The sequence below is a fragment of the Protopterus annectens genome, chromosome 13.part0 (assembly GCF_019279795.1).
Source record: "Protopterus annectens isolate FY-2018-M chromosome 13.part0, PAN1.0, whole genome shotgun sequence".
NCBI lineage: Eukaryota > Metazoa > Chordata > Ceratodontiformes > Protopteridae > Protopterus > Protopterus annectens.
This window is the reverse complement of record NC_056747.1, coordinates 293,601,891-293,625,885: the sequence shown is the minus strand read 5'-3', so window position 1 is coordinate 293,625,885 and position 23,995 is coordinate 293,601,891. Positions and strand designations below refer to the sequence as shown.

The 23,995-nt window shown below is 45.1% G+C and overlaps 1 protein-coding gene across 1 annotated transcript in view; it reads left to right on the top strand.

Moving 5' to 3' along the window:
• CACTIN (cactin, spliceosome C complex subunit) overlaps positions 1–23,995 on the top strand; it is a 710,497-nt gene that overhangs the window by 215,870 nt on the left and 470,632 nt on the right. The window contains exon 5 of the mRNA XM_044053865.1: positions 6,759–6,921. Coding sequence (XP_043909800.1) covers positions 6,759–6,921 — 163 coding nt within the window. The remainder of the gene's footprint in view (positions 1–6,758; positions 6,922–23,995) is intronic.

The window sequence follows — 23,995 nt, the reverse complement described above, 5'->3', positions numbered from 1 at the left end:
CGAAGCAGAAGCAGTTCGCAAGTGCCAGTCGGCCAACTCCTGAAATTTTCGTTTTCAAGTTTCAGATCCAAAGTCTTCAACTAAGCTAGGTACCCCGTTGGGGAACCTTTTTCTTGCTCTAAACCGATGTCAGTAAAAGTTAGCAATTGTATTTCTTGTGGAAAGCAAATACCTCATAAAGATTTTCATTCTTACTGCATTCCTTGCTTAGGCCCAGACCACAACGTACCTCGCTGTCGGTTTTGTGCCTTATTCAAACCTCATACTATTCGCCGTTGGTTCATTTACACATCTAAATATTTTGGTACTCAGTTCAATTATCCAGAAATGGCTTCGGTAAGCCACCCGACTACCGACATTCTGAAAAAATGCAAAAATAAAGAGAGAGACAGACCCCATAGGTCCAAAGCTGCCGACAATGCTTCTCCTAAGCTAGTCGCTAGTTCGCCGGTACTCAGTGAAGCTGTTTTGCAGCCCCTGATACCTGCTACTTCAGATTCGCAGGCCTCTACTGAGACCCATTCGGATTTTGGTATGCCGCGAGATACTTCTTCGACTATGGAACCAGCGGATGTCTCTACCTTGGATGGGTCTGGAGCCGCTGTGCAGGCACCGGCTTCTGAGGGTGTACTCAGGCCTACTGACTTGCATATTAAACCGACGCCATTTTCTTCTTCAAGGCCTAAAACTCGATCCATGCCTTGAAAACCGACGCCCAGCCCGCATGGTTAGGCCCCCATGCCTAAAAAACAAATTATAGGAATGGCTGAAGACCTTATTACTCTAATCAGGGGAAGCCACCCTTCCCCCTCTAAGAGACCTAGGACTGATTTTCCTTCTGATTAGGATTCTGAAATTTCTGTTTTCTCTAATGACCAGGATTTGCCCTTATCTACCTATGAAGATTCTGATGCAGAGGCTCCATTCCCTTCTGCTTCCCCTCCAGCGGATTTCTCTTTTGGTGAAACCCTGCATACTCTAAAGCCAGGATTAATCTGATTCCAAAAAGAGGCTTAAGGATTTCGTACTCCTGCCTCAACACAGGCCTTTAGCTATCCCTCCTGTACTGGACATTGTAGATGATGCCTTCTCGGAATCTAGCCTGACCCCTGACTCTTTACCTCCTGCTCCCAGAAAACCTGATAGGTATTACAGTGTACCTGACTCTCACAAGTACCTCTAAAAATCCTACTGCAGATCCTGAGACCATTTCACAAGGACCCAAGGGCATTAAGGCTACTACTGCCAAAAATCCTACCCCCTCTGATAGAGATTCCAGAGCGCTGGAATGATGGGGTAAGAAGGTATACACTTCTGCAACCTTGGCCATTAGGGCCTTAAACTGCCAGTTTCAGTATCAGCAGCATATTATTGGATTGCTTAAACAGAATATTATGTTGATTCCTGACTGTGCTGAAAATAAAAATTAATAAAGATTTACAGGATTTAATGCATTCTGCTGAACAAGCTGGAAAACATATTTTGCAATGTGGTTTTGATTCATTAGAGGCATCTTGCAGGGCTGCTGTCATTGGGTCTGTACGTAGAAGACATGCTTGGCTTAAGGAGCAATCTTTGCCAGATCATGTTAAAGCTAAATTACTGGATGCTTCCTTAAACCAAAACTGCCTGTTTGGCAACAAAGCAGTAGTAGTACTTAAAAAGATGGAGGAAAAAGCTAAATCTATGCAAACTGTTAAAGATTTACTGCAAGTACAGCCTCCCAGATTTAGGAGGCATTGGTCCTTTCCTGCCTCTTCCAGGCTTTCAGTCCAAACCCAGAACTAGCAGAACACCCAGGCTTCAGTCCCAAGGTACTCACAGGCCTAAGCAGTGGGGGGCTCCCACTTCCAAAGCAGGAAGTAGTAAGACTTCCCCCTATGGTAAACTGTCTCAATGACCTAACTTTAAACCTTCTAAGCCCTGATCAACTGACTGTTCCTTTAGGGGGAAAGATTGCCCTGCATGCAACAAATTGGGAACTCATTGCCCAGGACAAATGGGTTTTAAATATAGTTTCCCAAGGATACGGATTCCACTTCCACTCCTTACCAACCCCAAATGGTTGGCCAGACCTACCCCCAAATCAGTGGGCAGAGGCTCAAAAGCAAGTTCTCTCTCTTTTAAGCATCAGGGCTATTCATCCTGTCCCTGAAAAAGAATGCGGGCAAGGTTTTTACTCAAGACTTTTCCTGGTACCCAGGAAAGACAATTCCTGGCATCCTATCCTGAACCTGTCTATCCTAAACACATTTTTGGTAATCCCAAAGTTCAAGATGCTAACTCTTTATCAGCTGCTTCCCATGCTAGGCAAAGATGCCTGGTTGGCAACACTGGATTTAAAGGAAGCCTACCTGCACATCCCAATAAGGGAATATTGCAGAAGATACCTATGTTTCAGAGCAGGCTACATGCACTGTCTGTTCTCTGCACTGCCCATTGGCTTATCACTGCTCCCAGGGTATTCACAAAATGCCTAGCTCCAGTCATTGCATTTTGCAGGCAAAGAAATATTCAGATATATCCATTCCTGGACGATTGCCCAATTCAGGCAGAAAGCCAGGACATACTATTAAATCATCTGGCATTTGCAAAGAAATTGCTAATGTCATTGGGGTACACCATAAATGAAAAAAAATCACATCTTGTACCCTGCCGACAAATTGTATTCCTGGGAGCAAGCTTGAATACATCTTCCCAGATGGCCTACCTCATGCCAGAGAAACAAGTTCATTTGACAGTCTACTTCAAACTACTGGCCACAAAGACCCAGCTATCTGCAAGGAAAATACTGCAAGCCCTGGGGTTCATGGCCTCTTGCATTCTACTAATTCCATATGCAAGACTGCATATGAGGAAACTACAGTGGTATATAAAAAGCCTATGGTGTCAACATTTTTAGGATCTAGAATCAACGATTCCTATCATACCTTGTCTACAGATGGAGTTCCTTTGGTGGACAGAGGCCTGCCACCAAAACAAGGGACTGCCATTCACTCTACTCCCTGCCGCCCAAGCCATAACAACAGACGCATCAGACTATGCATGGGGGACTCACTTGGCAGGGCAGTGCATTCAGGGCAAATGGAACCCAAATCAAATGCACCTGCATATCAATCAGAAAGAAATGTTAGCTGTACAGAATGCTCTGTCAGCCTTCAAGGACCACATTCTTCCAGGACAATTATTGGTAAAGACGGACAACACCATTGTTATGTGGTACATAAACAAGCAGGGGGGACCCCACTAATACCCTCTCTGCAGACTAGCCATGGCTCTGTGGAACACTGCCTTGAGCTACCAATTGCACCTGCAAGCTCAATTCCTGCCAGGCAGGCTAAACACACTGGCAGATGACCTAAGCAGAAATCTCATGGACCCACACGAGTGGAAACTGGAACCAAAGATATTCAACAGGTTGAGAAACAAATGGGGGAGCCCAGAGATAGACCTGTTTGCCTCCCCCCAGAACTACCAGTTGGACAAATTCTGCACAAGGACTCCCCACAGACAAGCTTGGAAAGTGGATGCTCTGTCCTTCACCTGGGAAAACCTCTCAGTTTATGCCTTTCCCCCTCTGCCTCTCCTCTCCAGAGTTCTACTAAAGATCAAACAGGACAAACCAAGGACAATACTCATTGCACCAGACTGGCCACGCCAACACTGGTATACCCTCTTGCTCAGTATGTCACTGCTGGAACCATGGCACCTGCTTCCCTGCTGTCCCAGCAGGAGGGCCAGATTCTGCACCCCCAGCTTCAAACCCTGAACCTTGCAGCCTGGCTAATTACCTGAAGTCTCCATTACCATCCCTTAGTAAGCAGGTGCTGGATGTCATTCTGGAGGCAAGGAGGCCTAGCACTAGAAAATCCTATGCTGAAAAGTGGAAAAGATTCTGTTCCTGGAGCCAGACTCAGGGGATGGGCACAACAGTGCCCAGTTTACTGCATATTCTTCAATACTTAACAGAGATGCTTCACAAGGGCCTTTCCTTCTCTTCTATTAAAATTCACGCCTCTGCCATTTCAGCACATTTTAATATGGAGCCACCCTTCTTCTCTCACCCACTGCTGAAGCAATTCCTCAGAGGGCCCAAAAATTTAAGACTACCCAGGAGAGCCTCCTACTCCAGCCTGGGACCTTAACTTTGTATTGGAAAAGCTCACTCTACCTCCCTTTGAGCCAGCTGCAACTGCAGAGTTGAAATTCCTTTCTTGGAAAACATCCTTTCTTCTAGCTATCACTTCAGCAAGAATAGTATCTGAATTACAGGCCCTCATGGCAGTGGAGCCCTTCATTATCTTTCATGCTGACAGGGTGTCCCTCAGGACCAGTCCTTCCTTTATGCCCACGGTGGTATGCAGTGTGGCCCTTAATCAGTCCATTCATTTGCCAACCTTCTTTTCTAATTCACAGAACAAAGGAGACAAATTCTACACTCTTTGGATGTGCACAGACAACTTAAATTTTACTTGGACAGGACTAAGCCTCTCAGAAAAACTGAACAGCTGCTAGTTGCCTTTGCTGCAGGGGCAGAGGGGAAGGCCATTTCAAAGCAAACCATTTCTAAATGGATAGGCCATTGCGTTCTTTTCTGCTATAAGCACCATGGAAAACATACCTCACAGGGGATACGATCATATTCCACCAGGGCTACATCTACGTCAACAGCCTTTCTCAGAGGTGTTCCTACCAGGGACATCCTACAAGCTGCTGCCTGGAGTTCTGTTCATACCTTCACCAAGCTTTACCACTTTCCTATTTTCTCTAAATCCAGAGCTGGTTTTGCCACTGCAATCTTGCAGGGCCTAATAGCTGGTCCTAATGCTCAATAATTGCATCCTCCCTTTCTTAGATGTGGGAATCTACCCAAATGTAATGACTGCAACAGTGAAACAAAGAACATAGTACAGTTGCGTACACTTACCATAAATGTAGATGTTCGAGTGTATTCACTGTTGCGTTCCTGGTTCCCCTCCCACCAGCCCCCTGACTTCTGTTTGCTATACCTCTCTTCTTGTTTACTGTATTTAAGCTTTCTGGTGTATTTGCTTATAATTAGAGGTGTAACCTTGTCTATAATTGCTTCCCATTATGGGGGCACCTGACATCTGGAGCAAGAAAAACTGATGTAACGGCGTCGGCTGCATGCTTTATACCCCTGACTACCTGACGTCATGGAAGAAAAGACAGCAAACGACGCAGGACCCAAGGCGTTGATAATCAGGCCGGCTGAGGGCTTATCTGCAAGCAGATAACCCAAATGTAATGACTGCAACAGTGAATACACTCGAACATCTACATTTATGGTAAGTGTACACAACTGTACTTTCTGTTCATGTCTTCACCAAGGATTACCACCTGCCTATCTTTTCTAAATCCAGGGCGGGCTTTGCAACCGCAGTCCTGCAGGGCATTCTAGCCAGCCCCAACTCTTCTTGACTGCCTCCACCCATTCTTCAGCTTTGGGAATCAACCAAGTGTGATGACTGCAATAGTGAAACACGAAGAGCATAGTACAGTTGTGTACACTTACCATAAATGTAGATGTTCGAGTGTATTCACTGTTGCAGTACTGGTTTTCCACCCTCCAGCCCCCTTGTGTCTTTCTCTCTTCCCCACTCCTTACAGGGCTATTGGTATTTACTTTTTATTGGTGGGGTTTTTCCACCATAACTTAGCTCCCTATTTGGGGGCTCCGACATTTGGGGCAAGAAAAGCTGATGTAATGGCGTCGGCTGCCTGTTTTTTATACCACTGACCTGACATCAGTCCTGCAGCGACAGCAACCGACGCAGAAATACTAAGCCTCTGGTATTCGGGCCGACTGAGGGCTACCCCTGGCAGGATAACCCAAGTGTGATAACTGCAACAGTGAATACACTCAAACATCTACATTTATGGTAAGTGTACACAATTGTACTTTTTGGTGACTTTTGAAAAATCACTTTTTTAGAATTGTCCTTCCCCTCCACTCTTGACATTCTCTTATCATCCAAGATATCATGGGGATTTCTGCTGGGGTTCTTTCTGAATGTTTTTTATTCAGTACTGTAATGCTTATCTATTAAAAGTGCTGTTAAAATGAGGGATTACTTAACTGCTTTGCATGAGTCCACTGGTACAATATCTAAATTGTGAATTCCCCTACCTTGACTCTGAGTAAAACCCTTTTTTTTTTTTGGCTTGCAGTGCCAAGCCATTCACCTTTGTGTGACTTCACATAGAACTGTTTTTAGTTGTTCTACTTGCTTTTGCAGTATGTTATGGCTGTGTTTTAAAATGTCTTTTTTTTTTTTTTGTCAGTTTCAGAGATTTTTTTTTTTTCGGTCTTCCCTTTTGCATATGTTTGGATGTTAAAGCTTGATTAGTGCCCCATAAGGCGCTCTTATAATATGAAAATGTAAGCTAGCTCTGCTGGAAAAAATTTTTTCTTCAGGTAAAAGGCATCACATCATCTCTCTGTTCTAGTGTTGTTGTTAGACAGTTTGCTGTTTTTTTTACCAGTTTTTAAGAGGCTGCAGTATGAGAGGATAAATAACAAAACTCCCCCTCCTCCCTAAGAAATAATATAGATACCTCAGTTAATGGAAGGACAGTATGAAACTTAGAAAAGCATAGTTTCAAAGTCAGGTATCAAGTCCTTTGATTTAGAACAGACTTTGGAGTTGTATGACATGTAAGATAATGTCTTGTATTCCATTGTATGTGAAGAGTTGTTAAGTATTTACTCACAGTAGCCATTCTTCTACTTCCAGATCCAAAATCCGGATTCGTGATGGTAGAGCAAAACCTATCGACTTGCTAGCCAAATACATCAGTGCAGAAGACGATGACCTTGCAGTGGAAATGCATGAGCCTTACACATTTTTGAATGGCTTAACTGTCCATGACTTGGATGACCTGCTGGAGGATATCCGGGTATGGTTGTTTAGAGGAGTAGATATTTGGGTGTGGCTCATTAGAGGCAGCATATATTTAGAAATGGCTCAGTAAGGTTAGCAGATGTTCACATTTGTCTTCTTATGGCAGCAGGTACCAGTATGGTTCATTAGAGACGGCTGATATGGTATGTTTTTTGAAAGAGACAAGCAGAGTCTAGATTTGTGAATTTACCTTGTTGGTGCAGTTGTTTTTATGCTGGTCCACTGTAGCAGTGGCTGTGATCTTAACTGAACTGTTGACAGCACTTTCCAACCTGGACTTGTTGTTTAGCTGTAGTACTGTTCGAATGGATGTAGAATGAGATTGAACTGTTGCTGTGTACCTGACTTGAGTTGTAGCCATTGGAGCTGTATGTAGCAGGTGTTTGTATTTTGCATTCTAAGCCTGATGCTTCATTTACTTTTTGTCTTGGTAGAATCTGCTGTGTTTTTTTTTTTTAATGACAATCTGGAAGCACTGTATCTCCACTGAAGTTCACTGTACAGCTCATTGCTATAGTAATATACATAAGTGTGGGAATCACACCAAGTGTAAATATCTGACTGTCCATCCTGCCTTCCAGAACTTTCGTCCATCTCCCTATATACATTAGTAGAATGTATGGAATAAAGGTGGGGGAGCCAATTATGCCTTCTTTGGTGCCTTGAGTAGTCAGAAATTTGTCAGTAAGAATTATCCAGGTGACCATTTTTATACCGTTGCTAAATACCATAATTAGGAATTTATTCTACTACTTTTGTAGAATTTTGTTGTCTTATTGCAGTTATTAATAAAATTCCTATTTACTTTTGTGCGGAAATTTTTCAGAGGCTGTTGAGGTCCCACAGAATGTTCATTAAAGAAGTGTATTCGGGGCTTGGAGATACCACCAAAGTACTTTTCCCCTTCAGTGTGTGCTCATCCTTGCTGAAAAGCATAAAGTTTTTGACTGTTAGAATTGTGCTTTTTAGGAAAAAACACTTTGCCTTTAAAGTCATGGCATTTAATGGCTTTCCTAGAATATTAAAAAAAGGCCATCTTTAAGATTGGGGTTTGACTACTTTTCTTTCATATGCAGAATCATCATTAGAAAATGTAAGTGGGTAATGTAAATGCCAGTAGATTACAAATCCTTCATTGAACAGTATGTGGTAGTGTGACGGGATTCGTATACCATTTGCTTCCTGGATGAGTAGTCCTCCTTCAAGATGGCACCTTTTACCAAGAAAAGACAAGCCCTCTCCAGAGCACTCCTTGGAATCTCAAGGCATTGAGTAGTAGGACCTCCCCTCAGTTATGACACCAACACCATAGAATCTGTCTTCATGCTGTTCTGTCCATGCAGAAACTCTTGATGAAGGATCATGTGCATTGAGGAATGTAATAATTCTTGGACTCTTACAAGTAATGTTTGGACCTTTTGGGTGCCTAAAGCCCAAAGCCTACTATCGCAGTTCCATTCATACCTTTGAAAGCAACTTTTTGACACTTGATTCTTATTCACCAACATCCTGAAACCCACATTGTTTTTGTAGGGTGCAAGAGATATGCGAGTGTTTTTCTAAGAAGTCAGTGTGTGACCCCATGGTGATTTATTGGATGCAGCCAGGGGCTCTCAGTTGGTGTCAGCTACCAATACACTGACCAGCAAAAAGGAGAGACATATTGTTTCTTACGGTAGTTCACTAGCTAGTTTCAGGTGGAGGTTAACTTTGCTTTTTTTTGAGCCAGCCCACCTTAAGTGTTGGCTATTAGCTAACACTCATGATGTTATGTAGTCCTATATCGCCTGCATTCTTTCCCGTGGGTTCGGAGCTGAATATCGGCTCCGACTCGGCCAAACTTTTCTAGCTCGAAGTCTTCTATTGGCTGGGCCAAGCAGGTATCCCATGGTGCACTGCTCCATATCCCCAGATCTCGTTTGCCGCTCGTGTAGCTCAGATGTGGTCTCGCTCTTGGCTGTGGCTAAGTACCTTTTTTCTTGTCTTGAAAAAAAATTTTGTTCATAAACAAAAAGCTATTTTCATAGCTATTGTCTTTAGTGTTGTTTAGGTTTTTGGTAGTGTGCTTGTTTTGTGGTATCCCGCTAACTGTTCCCTCTGGCTAGGCCCGTTTCAGTTAGAGGACCTAGTCCTTTCGCCCTGTCTGTTCGCTAAATCGTTTGTTAGAGGTTTGGTTTCTGTCCCTGACCTTGTGGTTATTAACCGTTTTAGTTAGAGGTTTTTGACATAGTTTGCCTCAGTGTGTGTCTCTAGTGTGTGTGTACTGTTTCAATTTATAACTGGTTCCCGCGTTTTTGTGGTGTTGAGCGTCCGTGAGTTTTCTTGTCAGACCCTTTCTTAAGGTGTGTTGTTGGTGTTTGTTGTGAAAATGTCCAAAGATTCCAAGGAGCACAAACCTTCGGGTTTCAAAAAGTGCTCTAAATGTGGGTACAAAATGTCCATCACCGATGGGCATTCTATTTGTGTCTATTGCCTGGGAGCCATTCATCTGCAGGAATCCTGCAGTTTTTGCCATGCGTTCAGTCCCAGAGTGCTCCAAGAGAGAAAGAATAAGCTGATCTTAAAGGGACTTTTGAAACCCTCTTTCGAAGAGGCCTTGGATTCTTCTCCCAGTGCTAAGTCTAAGTCATCCAAGTCTAAAAAGAGATCTCCAGCTAAGTCAGCTTCATAGGAGCCTCCGGAGAAAGTCACAAAAATTGCATCAACCTGCTCGGCTCCACTCTCCTGGGGGCCGCAGGAGGTGTTGGTGTTGATGGAACCGGCGTCAGCTCCAATTATATTGGAACCTCTTCAGAGCCGATCGCCCAGTCTTAGACCAGTCTCTCCTGAGAGGAGATCTCGATCTCCCTCTCTGTCCTCCAAATCCTCCAGGACCCTTTCGGATGTGGATGTTGATAGGGTGGTCCAGAGGCTCCTCCAGTCACCGGTTTTGGCAAAATTGTTTTCGGCTCCGGCCCAGTTGGCTCCGGAGCCTGTCCCTGACCCTTTCTTTGATCATTCCTCCTCCGAGCGCATCTCAGTCTTCAGAGCCGGAGTGTTCCGCTCCGTGTGATGTTCGTAGGCCGGTTCCGATGGCCCCTCAGGCTCCATCGGTACCGACGTCTGCTCCAACCCCGTCTGCTCCGTCCTCGGGGTTCAAGACTCGGGATTCTTCAGTCGGGCCTGAAGGGGACATCTCGGGACATATTTCTGTTCCGAGTTTCCCTCTCGGTGCCTCAGCTCGGGGAATTCCTACTCCCGTCATGGTCTCGGAGGCTGGCCGGTCCTCGGAATCGGGGGGGGGGCGGCCTTTGAGGCCATGCAGACAGCGCTGGCCAGATCGTCAGCTACATCAGGTGGATCGGTCACTGTGTCCCCCACCACTCCGGTGAGAGCCTCTGATCACCACCTATCCATGAACAGCAGAGCACCAAGGCCTAGGGATACCCCCACAAGTGGTCCCCAACTTTCTGAGGGCCCTTCAGAGTTCGTGCCTGAGGAGCCCCCTAGAAAGAAAACGTACAAGAGGAAGCACATAGACTCCCAGGATGAGTCCCTCACCTCTGATACTGACCTCAAGGAATCGGAGGGGTCCCCCAAGTCATCCTCTGATGATGTTTCCTTCTCCGACATCCTGGAGATACTGAAGCAAAGAGGGGACTGGCTGTCCAAAGCCCCTTCCGAGGAGGAGTCGGTCTTCCTTAAGGCCTTTGGTGCTCAGCCCTCCATCTCCTGGGTGTCCCCACCCTTCAACGAGCTCCTTGATTTGATCTGTCGAAGGGTGTGGGAAAATCCTGATTCTGTGGAGCCCATACCCAGGCGTCCCAACAAGTTTCTTTCTGCTCCTCAGGTAAGGAGTTTTTGTCCAAAGGAGTCCCTGTAGATGCCATGGTGGTGGCGGCTGCCACTCAGAAGGAAGTAGCAGAGACCTCTTCCTCCGTCCATCCTCCTAACAAGGAGTCTAGGACCATGGACCGGTACGGAAAGCATACCCTCTCGTCAGCAGCCTTTACCTTACAGTCACTGAACTATCTGTCTCATTTCACTTGGCTCCAGAGATATCTCCTCAAGGAGTTAGGAGATACTCTTGCGGGTAACGTCCCTGAGGCGGTGGCCTAGACAGTTAACTCCCACGTGTCTACCCTCAGTTCCATTGTCAACTCCTCCATGCGGCTCATTTCGTATGCAGCCGAGGGAGTGAGTAGGGCAGCAAGCTCAGGAGTCGCCCTTAGAAGGCAAGCCTGGCTGCGCCTGTGTCACTTCGCGGAGGCCTTCAAGTCTTCCTTCACTGACGACCCCTTTGATGGTTCTTCTTTGTTCAGAACCAAAGTGAAAGACACCCTCACCAGGTGCGAGCAAGAGGGAAACACCCTGCCTGCCGTAGGGGTCAGTTTTTCCCTTCCTTCTAGGCCTTACCCCAAGGCCCAGCGAGGTGGGAAGATGTGGTTCAAGAAATCACAGAGGTTTTTTCCTGCCACACAAGGTGAGTCCCCCTCCAGAGGCAGAGGAGGGGGAGGATGTCCTTCAAGGATGCATCTGCAGTCTTTACAAATGGGTTGTCCTGTCGTTAGGCAGCCCTTCGGTCGGCCGGATTCCAAAGTCTGGGTCTGGCTTCGGCTGGTGTCGCACTTCACCCGACGTCATTGCGGCAGTTATTCGGGTATAAAGGCATCAGCCGATGCCATTTTCCTCAGTCTTTCTTGCGCGTGTCCCCCCAAGCAGAAGCTGTTCGCAAGTGCCGGTCGGTCAGATCCAGAGATTACTACTACCGAATACTACTTCGAAGACTTCTATAAAGCTAAGTACCCCGTTGGGGACTCTTTCTTGCCTCAGCCGATGTCAGAGAAAGTTAATAACTGTTTATCTTGTGGGAAACAAATACCTCATAAGGATTTCCACCCTATTGCATACATTGTTTAGGCCCAGACCACGACGTAGCAGCTTGTCTAGCCTGTGCTTCTTTTAACCGACGGACGCTTAGACGCCGCCGGACTTTGCTGAACAGATTTTCGCTCGATTTTGCCTACATTATGCCGCCGGATCCTCCGACACGCAAATAACCAAAAAAGAAAGGACCGACACTCGCGGTCCGCGGTTTCGCCGAAACCGCGGTTAAGCAAACCACGAGTGTCTCGGTTTCGTCCGAAACCGAGCAAGCGGTTCTTTCTTCAGCCGAAAACTTGCCTTCTACCGAGGCCTCTTCTATCCTGGTAGAAACGGCTTCTGAAATCCAACCTTCTGTTGCGATTTCACAGGATTTATCAGACACCATTCCCCTAGATATTTCTACCCCTGCACGTGGAGCTGCTAGACCTCCTCCAGCTATGTCTATTAAGGCCTTTGCCAGGGCTAAGGCAGCCAAAGCATCAAAACCTGTGCCTGCCAAGCCCCCCTCTCACAGGCCCAGCACCAGCTCCCATATGCTTTCTTTGGCAGAGGATCTCATCTCCTTAATTGTGGAGCCCAGCCTCATCCAGACAGGGCCTCTCCCTCCTCCAGAAAAAAGGCCTAGAGCAGAGCCCCCTGAGCCAGTAGCCACAGATGATTCCTCAGATGACTCAGATCATACAGACCCTCCTGAGGCTTCTTATTCTCCTTACGAAGACTCTGATGCTGAGGAGTCCATCCCTTCAGCCTCTCCTCCTGAGGCATTTTCCTTTGGGGAAACCTTGCATGCTATGAGGGAACAATTTCAGTGGCAGGGCCAAGATTTCTCAGACTCTAGGAAAAGGCTTAGGACCTTTCTACACTTGCCACAGCATAGGCCTTTAGCTATACCTCCAGTCCTATCTGTTGTTGATGATGCATTTAATGATGTTTGCACTGCTCCTGATACTTTACCTCCAGCCCCTGCTAAGCCCGGTAGGTACTACAGGGTCCCAGACACTCATCACCACTTATATAAGGCTCCTTTTGCAGATCCAGAGACTATCTCCCAGGGCCCTAAAGCTGTAGCAGCTACTTCTTCTAAAAACCCCCTCCCCTCTGAAAGGGATTCCAGGTCCTTAGAGAGATGGGGTAAAAAAGTTTACACCTCTGCTACTTTGTCAGCTAGAGCTTTGAACTGCCAATTTCATATGATTCAATGTCAAGAGTTTATGCTTGACCAGTTGACTAAAAAGCTGTCCTCAGAAGAATCTATAGATAAAAAGTATGTTCAAGAAATGTTACATAACATACAGCAGGTTAGTAACCATTCTTTAAAATGTGGCTATGATGCACTGGAGGCTTCCTTTAGATCAGCCATGACTGGCACAGTTATCAGGAGGCATGCATGGTTGAAAGAACAGGCATTACCAGACCATGTCAAATCTAAGCTTTTGGATGCACCTATGGACAAGGTCAATTTATTTGGTGCCCCCGCACAGCAGGTACTAAAAAAGATGGAAGAGAAAGCAAAATCTGTGCAAACAGTGAAAGATTTCTTACAAGTTCAACCTCCAAGGTTTAGCAGGAACTGACCCTCCAAGAATTGGTCCTTTCCGGACACCTCTAAGGCACAAAGAGGCAGGAATAGGCGCTCTAGAGGCAGAAACCAATCCAGGGGTGCCTACAGGGGTCGCCAGTGGCAGGGCAACAACCAGCGAGGCACGGATACAGCCACCACCACTACAACAACTCAATCACAGTGACTTGGCGGTGGCACCGCCTACCAGGAAACAACTAGAAGCACCCTTAGGCGGAAAGCTAACATTATTTTCAAGAAACTGGCACTGCATTACAAGAGAAAATGGATTTTGCAGACTATAGACAAAGGCTACAGGTTCCATTTCCATACACTCCCAGGAAAGAGAGGAATGCCAAACCTACCACCTTCTCAAAGGGCAGAAGCTCTAAAACAAATATCTCAATTATTAAGAATGAGAGCTGTGGAAAAGGTACCATTTCTGGAGCAAGGGATAGGAATTTACTCCAGGCTCTTCCTGGTACCAAGAAAAGAAAACAAATGGAGACCTATTCTAGACCTGTCCGCTTTAAACACATTCCTCATTGTCCCAAAATTCAAAATGCTGACCCTACAGCAGCTTCTTCCCATGCTGGGCAAGGAGTCTTGGCTGGTAACTCTAGATCTCAAGGAGGCATACCTGCACGTCCCCATAAGACCAATTTGCAGAAGATACCTCAGATTTCTTGCAGGATCAGAGCATTATCAATTCTCAGCATTGCCCTTTGGCTTATCTACTGCCCAGAGTGTTCACGAAATGCCTGGCATCAGTAATCGCTCATTGCAGACTTCAGGGAATTCAAATCTATCCCTACCTAGACGACTGCCTGATACAAGCGGACAACAAAAACAAACTCACAGAAGATTTACAAAGAGTCATCTACCTGCTGCAAGCCCTGGGATATACAGTCAATACAAAAAAGTCAAGGCTGATTCCATCCCAAAGAATAACCTTTCTGGGTGCAGAACTGGACACATCAAAACAAATGGCATTTCTAACTGCAGAAAAGAAAGAGCAACTTCCTCTCTACTTCTTGGCATTGACAAAGCAGAGCCATCTAACTGCAAGAAAAGTGCTACAAACTCTAGGCTTCATGGCATTTATTTATTATTTTATTTATTTTACATTTGTTAACCGGGCTGGTCTAACTGGATACATATCCGTTTGGATACATATCCGTTTTCAGTAGAGGCCCGAGGAGAAAAGCTCCAATACACAATAGAAGTACATATTTAAATTGCAAGATTCAAAGTATTGTTACAACAAGAGAATACAGCTTACATATGCAGGAATGAAAATTTACATAGATGTTATATAAGACTAAAGGACAGACAGGAAATTATACACAGAACATTGATTTCGTTAAAGATACTGAAAAATAGACTGAAATCAGAGATTTTCCTTATTACTAAAAGGAAAGAGAAATTTTAGAGATCTGCAGTTAGGGAAATGGGCTAGGGAAGTGGACCTAGAAGTAATGAGATATGTAGTTAGTCAGGTTCTCGACATGGGCATGTCCATTGTGTGGAGAGATATTCTTTAAGGTTAGCTTTGAAATGATAGAGGGAAGAAGTAAGTCTAAGGTTGTTTGGCAGCGGGTTCCACTGCTTGCCAATGGAATTTGCATAAAGGGCATCCCCACCTGAGTTTTTTGCTTTAATGGTTAGGATCTGGATGCTGTTTGATGATCGGAGACTGTTGAGGTTAGTATATGGAGTTAGAATTTTGCACAGTGAGGGAGTTCTATCAGGATGGTTGATTATTTTATAAGCTTCGGCGAGTTGGCTAAGTTTGAGGAGATTTGGCAGTTCCAACCAGCCAAGTCTTCGCAGATTAAGGCAATGATGGGTTCGATAAGGGGAACCTGTAATAAATCTGGCAATGTGGTTATAGGCAAGAGAGAGCATGTTAAGTTCACGTTTATTGAGAAAAGAGAGGATCGGGGAAGCATAGAGGAGGGAAGAGAGGAGATGGGTGCGAGCAATAGTTAATTTGGTAGTGGGAGTTAGGAAGATGTTCTTCATCTCACATTGCTGCAGTCCTTACACTTGGGTAGTCCGCTGTCCTCGGTCGGCCCGAATATCAAAGTATAAGGCTGACGTCGGTCAAGGCGCATTTGACTGACATCAGGACGTCAGGGTACAAATGCGCATGACCGACGTCATATCCTCAGTCTTTTTTGCCGCATGGTCCGATGCAGAAGCAGCATTGCAAGTGCCGGTTGGCGTTCTGAAATTTTTCGATTTCGGAGTTTCAGACCGAGTCAAAGTTGGCTAAGTACCCCGTTGGGGAATATTTTACTTTTTTCTTGCCTCAGTGGTTTACCGGATGTCAGAAAAAGTGAATAATTGTATTTCTTGTGGGAAACAGATACCGCATAGAGACTATCATACTTTGTGTATTCCTTGTTTAGGGCCTGAGCACGACGTTGTTGGGTGTCGCTCTTGTGCAAGATTCAATAAGCGCACTATAAAGAGAAGGTTAGATTGTGCCAGGTTAGTCTTCGAAGCGGTGCAATTATAAAATGCCGTCGGATGCTCCGGCCCGCTTCTTCAAGAAGCGCAAGGGCAAAGCAGTTAAGCCTAGGCTAGAAGAACCCTCCGTTCGCGACGCCGGTTCTTTAGAGGTGTCGGTGGAGCCGGTGGTTCCACCGGAGGTTTCTTTGGGATCTCAGGGAGAGACTTTGTTATTGCAGGATGTGGCCTCTCAGGAGGCAGGTCAGGCTGATGGGGCTTCTCAGGTTACTATACTCCCCTCCCTGCCTAGGGTGGTTAGGCCCTCTCCATCTGTTTCCAAGGCTTCTCCCAGAGGCAGGCCAGGTTTAGCTTCAGTTGGTGTCACCCCTAGTTCTTCAGGAACTGTGCCCAAGAAGCATATGCTTAAAATGGCAGAAGATTTGATTACTTTGATTAGGGTTCTTTGCCCCTCCTGATAAGAGACCTAGGGTGGAGCCTGAGCTAGGGAGTTTTGAGCAGGCTTGGATGTTTCAGAGTCTTGGCTGAAGACTTGCAGGAGTATTCCCTTATTCTGATTCTGATGTGGATGATTCTACTCCTTCTGCTTCTCCCCTGAGGATTTTTCTTTTCAGAAACTCTTCATTCCATGAGGGAGCATTTTAAGTGGGAAGGTCAGGACTTCTCTGATTCCAGGAAAAGGCTTAGGGAATTTTTGTTCAGCATAGGCCTTTGGCTATACCTCCTGTTTTGGATGTGGTGGAAGATGTTTTTACAGAGGCTTCTCTTAATCCTGATTCTTTGCCTCCTGCTCCTGTTAAACCGGATAGGTATTACAGGGTGCCTGAAGCTCATAAGTATCTTTTTAAGAGTCCTAGGGCAGACCCAGAAACTGTTAGTCAGGGGCCTAAAGGTGTTAAGGCTTCTGTTGTCAAGAATCCGGTTCCTACAGATAAGGAGGCCAGGGCCTTGGATAGATGGGGAAAGAAAGTTTATACTTCTTCCACTCTAGCTATGAGGGCTTTGAATTGCCAGTTTCACATGTTGAAATACCAAAACTATCTCCTTTCACAATTGAAGTCTAAGGTTGATGCTCTGGCGGAAGGTATTGATTGTAAAGAGTTACAAGATTTAGTACATGTTTCTGAACAGGTGGGTAAGCATTCTTTGCAATGTGGTTTTGATGCTGTACAGGCCTCGTCTAGGGTGGCTGCCACTGGGTCAGTTCTTCGCAGGCACGCCTGGCTGAGGGATCAGAATTTATCTGACCATGTTAAAACAAGGATTTTAGATGCTCCTTTACAATCTGATGTGTTGTTTGGTTCTCCTGTTGAGGCAGTTTTAAAGAAAATGGAAGACAAGGCTAAGTCTATGCAGACTGTTAAAGATTTTTTGCAGGTTCAGCCTCCAAAGTTTAGTAGAAATTGGCCTACTAAGGGGTGGACGTATCCTTCTTATGATTCCCAGTCTAGGGGCAGATCTAGACGTGGTAGGGGCAGAGCTCAGGGCTCTTTCAGGCCTAGAACAGGGAGTTCTCCTGCACAGTCTTCGGGTGAGGGCAGGGGTCAGTCCTTTCGTAAACAGACCCAATGACCTACCTTTTCAGCTGCCAGAGCCTTCTCGTCTGGCAGCTCCTTTGGGAGGAAGGTTGGCACTTTTCAAAGAAAATTGGATTTTAATTACCCAAGACAGATGGGTATTGGATATCATACACCACGGTTACAGGTTTTATTTCCATACCTTGCCTCCTTTCAAAGGCATGCCAGACGTTCCTCCTCAACAAAGAATAGAGGCTCACAAACAAATTTCTCTGTTACTCCAAATAGGGGCCATACAGCCGGTCCCTATGCCAGAAGTGGGCCTAGGATTTTATTCTTGCCTGTTCCTAGTACCAAAGAAAGGGGACACGTGGAGACCAATTTTGGACTTATCTATCCTCAACACTTATCTGGACATTCCCAAGTTCAAAATGTTGACGTTACAGCAGCTTTTACCTCTGCTGGGCAAAGATCATTGGATGGTAACTTTGGATCTCAAGGAGGCTTATCTTCATGTTCCTATCAGACTGAGTTGCAGGAAGTATCTGCGTTTTCGAGCTGGGACTTCTCATTATCAGTTCTCTGCATTGCCCTTTGGCTTATCTACTGCGCCCAGAGTGTTCACGAAAGTTCTGGCTCCAGTGATAGCTTTCCTCAGGTTAAAAGGAATACAGATCTATCCTTATTTGGACGATTGCCTGATTCTGGCTCAAGGAAGGACGAGCTTCTTCATCATTTGGATTATGTGATAGCAGTGCTAAGATGCCTGGGGTATTCTGTGAACGAAATAAAGTCCAGTCTAGTACCCTCTCAGGACATGTGCTTTCTGGGTGTAAGACTGAATACAGCATCCCAGATGGCCTTTTGACCCCGGACAAACAAAAGAATCTTTCCCTTTACTTTCATCAGTTGTCTCATCAGTCCAGGCTGACTGCAAGGGCAGTCCTTCAAGCCTTGGGGTTCATGGCATCTTGTATTCTGGTGCTTCCCAATGCCAAACTGCATATGAGGAAGCTACAATGGTATCTCAAAAATGTATGGACACAGCACTGCCAGGATTTGGACACTGTCATTCAAATAATACCTTGCATTCAAAAGGAATTGTTGTGGTGGGCTCAGGAATGTCACCTAAACAAGGGACTCTCTGTGACCCGGCCAGAGGCGAGTCAGATTCTAACGACAGATGCCTCAGACAAAGCTTGGGGAGCTCATCTGAATGGAAAGTGGATACAAGACAAGTGGCCTGCCAGACTACAACATCTACATATCAACTTGAAAGAGATGTTAGCAGTCCAGTTTGCACTACTAGCTTTCAAGGATTTACTTCTTCCAGGGCAGGTGTTGATTCTAACAGACAACACAACTGTCATGTGGTACATCAACAAGCAAGGCGGAACACATTCTTATCCTCTATGCAGGCAAGCAATGATTTTGTGGGAGACTGCTCTCAGTTTACAGCTAAATCTTCAGGCAAGGTTTCTGCCGGGAGCACAGAACTCCTTAGCAGATGTGTTGAGCAGACAAATTATGGATCCCCACGAGTGGAAATTGGATCCTCATGTATTTCAGAATTTGACAGTGTCATGGGGAACTCCAGACATAGATCTGTTCGCTTCTCCACTAAACCACCAGCTGCCAAAGTTTTGCACAAAAGGTTTCATCCCACAGCTTGGAAAGTGGATGCTCTTTCTTTCAATTGGAGCAATCTTCATGTGTATGCCTTTCCGCCTCTGCCTCTCCTCCCAAAGGTACTACTAAAGGCCAGACAAGACAAGCCAAGGATGATTTTGATAGCTCCAGATTGGCCTCGACAGCATTGGTACCCATTACTGAGAAGCCTGGTACGGAAGCCTCCATGGCCTTTGCCTTGATTCCACACCTGTTGTCTCAGGAGGACAGTCATTTGCTCAATGTCAAGCTTCACTCTCTGCACCTAACAGCCTGGCATATTCTGTTTTGAACCATAGTGGGCCTCCACTTCCACAGCAAGTTTTGAATGTTATTTTGGAAGCTAGAAGGCCTAGTACAAGGAAAGTGTACAGACAAATGGAAGAGATTTTTATTTTGGAGTGCAGCAAAGGATTTTGATGTTTCTGAGCCTAATTTAAGTGTGGCTCTTCAATATCTTACTGAGTTACTGGACAAAGGTTTGTCCTTCTCTTCTATTAAGGTTCATGCTGCAGCAATTTCGCTCACTATGATTGTGACCCACCATTGTTTTCTCAGCCTTTGTTCAAGCAATTTCTTAGAGGGGCAAAGAATATAAGACCCCACGAAGAGCTCCTACTCCTGCTTGGGATCTCAATTTTGTGTTGGAGAAACTCACTCTACAACCTTTTGAGCCTGCAGCTACTACTGAATTAAAGTTTTATCATGGAAGACTGCTTTTTGTTGGCTATTACCTCTGCAAGAAGGGTTTCTGAGTTGCAGGCCCTTATGGCGGTTGAGCCTTTCTTAATTTTCCATAAGGATAGGGTATCTTTACGTACTAATCCTTCCTTTATGCCTAAAGTGGTTTCTAGTGTGGCTTTAAACCAAACTATTCATTTGCCTACTTTTTATGCAAATCCCCAAAATAAAGGGGAAAAGATTTTGCACACTTTAGATGTACACAGGCAGTTGCAATATTATTTGGACAGAACTAAAGGGTTCAGGCAGTCTCAGCAGTTATTTGTTTCTTTTGCTTTGAGTTCTCAGGGCAAGCCTGTGTCAAAACAAACTATTTCTAAGTGGATTGGGTTTTGCATTGCTTTCTGTTATTCCCATCATGGCAAGGAGATTCCAGCTGGAATTAGGCCTCATTCCACTAGGGCTACTGCCACTTCGACAGCTTTTTTGAGGGGGGTGGCAACTAAGGATATTTTGGAGGCAGCTACTTGGAGTTCAGTGCATACTTTCTCTAGGCATTATCACCTACCACTTTACTCTAAATCCAGGGCTGGTTTTGCCACTGCTGTTTTGCAGGGCATTTTGGCAGCTCCTGCTTCCTTATAGTTTGGCCATCCTCCCTTACTTTGGGATTCTACCCAAGTGTAAGGACTGCAGCAATGTGAGATGAAGAACATAGTACAGTTTTGTACCTACCATAAATGTAGATGTTCGAAGATCCACATTGCTGCAGTCCAATTTACCCTCCCTCCTTCCCCTCTGTAGTTAGAGGCGGTTGTGTGGGTTGGGTTGTCAATATGATGTATATTGTATATATTGTACATATTTTTAGTGCTAGGATGGTTGGTTGTTTGTTTGCTGTCTTTTGGTTTTGACCTTTATTTTTAGGGTCTTCTGACATCTGGGGCAAGAAAAGACTGAGGATATGACGTCGGTCATGCGCATTTGTACCCTGACGTCCTGATGTCAGTCAAATGCGCCTTGACCGACGTCAGCCTTATACTTTGATATTCGGGCCGACCGAGGACAGCGGACTACCCAAGTATAAGGACTGCAGCAATGTGGATCTTCGAACATCTACATTTATGGTAGGTACAAAACTGTACTTTTTTAATTCTGTACATAGATCCTAGTTTTTTGTTAACAGACTTTACTGTTTGGGTAATGTGTATGTCAAATTTGAGCTTATGATCAATAGTGACACCTAGCAGTTTGGTACTGGTGACAGGGGTTATGAGGGTCCCATTAGTGGATTTAATATGAAAGGTTGTGTTGTAAGTGTTTGGGAGTTCTTTACCTAGAGGTGAGAAGACGTTGGGGAAGAAAAGTAATAGTTTGGTTTTAGCTGGGTTAAGTAGAAGTTTTAAGTCAGTGAACCATTTTTCAACTAGTGCAAAACAATGTTGTGTGGTCATTTGGAGATTCGAGAGGGAGACGGAGCAGATTAAGGTGGAGTTGTCGGCGTATTGTATGCAGGTGGATTTAGGGATGATTGATTGAAGGTCATTTATGAAGATGGAAAACAGAAGTGGGCCCAGTATTGAGCCCTGAGGAACCTATGGTATTCGGGAGCAGTCCCGATATTCTGTTTTGCCATAGGACAGCTTGTTGCCTACCAGTGAGGTAGGAATTGAACCAGTTTAGTGCTGGAGTGTCCAGACGTAGGGTTTCAAGGATGTTGAGAAGGAATTGATGATTGACCATATCGAATGCTTTTGATAGGTCCATAAAGAGGGCAGATGATATGAGTTTGTTATTGCGATTGTTGTTGATTGAGTCAATAAAGGAAAGGAGGGCAGTAGTAGTACTATGGTGCGGACGAAAACCATGCTGGGCATTGGACAAGAGATTATTAGAGGTCAGATAGTGAAGAAGTTGTTTGTGGATGCATCTTTCCATGATTTTCGCTATGGGGGACAGGATGGCTATTGGTCTATAATTTGACATTTCCAGGAGGTACCTCCTTTGTGAAGTGGAATGATATAGGAAGTCTTTCAGATTGAGGGAATGTTCATCTCAGTTATAGATCTGTTTATTAGGATTGATATGGGGTAGGCTATTTCATCAGATGCAATTTGTAAGAATTCCGGGAAGGTGGTCAGCCGCTAGGGTAGTTGGTTTGAGTTTTTAGGAGGGAGCGTACATAGGAGGAAGAGACTGGCTTTAAATTAAAGGGGTAGGGTTGTCACGTCGCAGTTTAGCAGCAGGTGGGGAAGTGGAGGTAAGGTGACTGGCTAAGGTTTGGATAGTCTCAGTGAAGAAGGAGTTAAAGGTGTTGGCTACTTCTTCTTGGCCTTTCTCTAAGAGTTTCTCAGGGGTTGGGGTGGAAGTTTTGCCTGGGTGCAGAAGGTTGTTAAAACCTGCCCAGAATTTCTTTAGGTTGTTCTGGTGTTTTTGCTGGAGGCTGCAGAAGTATTGTTTTTGTCTTGGGTTATGGCAGTTTTGTGGCATTTCTTAGTTGTTGAAATTTACAACGGTCTTGGGGGTTTTGTGGCTCTCCATTTTCCCAGGCTTGGTCGCGAAGATTGATTTTGGATTTAGTGTCAGTAGTGAGCCAAGGTGCTATGCGAGTTTTGGTTCTAATTTGTCTATGTGGAGCATGTGAGTCAAGTATCTTAAGGAACGTGTCATTGAAGTGGGACACACTCTCTTCTAGTGGAAGAGTCTTTAATATGGTCCAGTTGCAGAATTTCAGGTCAGCAAGAAATAATTGAGGGACAAATTTTTTTGTTTCTGATTAATCTATAGGGGGGGTGTTAGAATTTGGGCATTTATGTGTAATGTTATAAGTTTTTAGCTGATCGCTGAGGTCACAGGGAAGGTGCCAGTGGTGTAGTTATTAGAGTCTCTATTAGTAAGGATCCAGTCAATTATACTTTCTTTTTGAAGTGAGTTGCCTATTCTGGTTGGGGATAGGATATTTTGGGAGAAACCATATAGGTTAATAGGTTGTGGAGTTATATGGGTAGAATAGAGAGACCAGTCAATGTTGACGTCTCCAAGAACTATGGTTTCTTGTGGGTAGTTGATGGCTAGCCAGCTCAGGGATTGCTCCAGGTTTTCTGTGTTCTTCCCTGGCGGGATATAGGTTACAATAAGGTTGATGCGTTTTTCCCTGGCGGGATATAGGCATCCTGCATAATTCTGGTACCTCATGCCAGGCTGCATATGAGAAAGCTACAGTGGTACCTAAAGAATTTGTGGTCTCAGCACAAGCACAGCCTAGAAACCAAAATTCCAATAATCCCATGCCTGAAGCAAGAGTTCTTATGGTGGGCTCAGGCCTGTCAATCAAACACAGGACTGCCCTTCTGCAAAAGTCAACCAAGACAAACCATCACGACAGATGCCTCAGACCTCGGTTGGGGGGCACACATGATGGGCAAGTGCTTTCAAGGCCTATGGACTCAAGACCAGCTGCATCTGCACATAAATCTAAAAGAAATGATGGCAGTAAAATTGGCAATCCAGGCATTCAGACCTTTTCTCCAAGAAGGCCAGTTGATGATAAAGACAGACAACACCACAGTTATGTGGTACATCAACAAACAGGGAGGCACACACTCATACCCTCTATGCCGGTTGGCACTGGACCTATGGGATGTGGCTCTGAGCTACAACATTCAGTTACAGGCAATTTATGTACCAGGAAGGAAAACATTCTAGCAGACATATTAAGCAGAACTACAACAGATGCCCACGAATGGATGCTGCATCCGGACATCTTCAAAACCATCACAAGAGAATGGGGATTACCACAAATAGACTTGTTTGCATCCCCTTTCAATCACCAGTTGAAGAAATTCTGCACAAGGACTTACCACCCACTTGCTTGGAAGGTGGACTCCTATCCTTCAGTTGGAAAAGCCTGACAGCATCGCATTCCCACCACTACCTTTGATGCACAAGGTGCTTCTCAAGATCAAAGAGGCGTCCGAGGATCATTCTGATAGCCCCAGACTGGCCAAGACAACATTGGTATCCACTTCTGAGGAGCATGTCCCGGGGACAAATATGGACACTGCCCTTGATCCCATTACTGCTGACACAGAACAACTACAACATTCTGCATCCAAACTTAAAAACTCTGCAGCTAACTGCCTGGAACATTACATAACAGCAATTAACCCGAATTTATCCCAAAGGGTTAAAGACATAATCCTGGAGGCTTGTAGACCTTCAACAAGAAAGAATTATGCAGCAAAATGGAAAAGATATCTCATCTGGAGTACTGCAAAGGGGCAAGATGTGACACTGGTGAACAT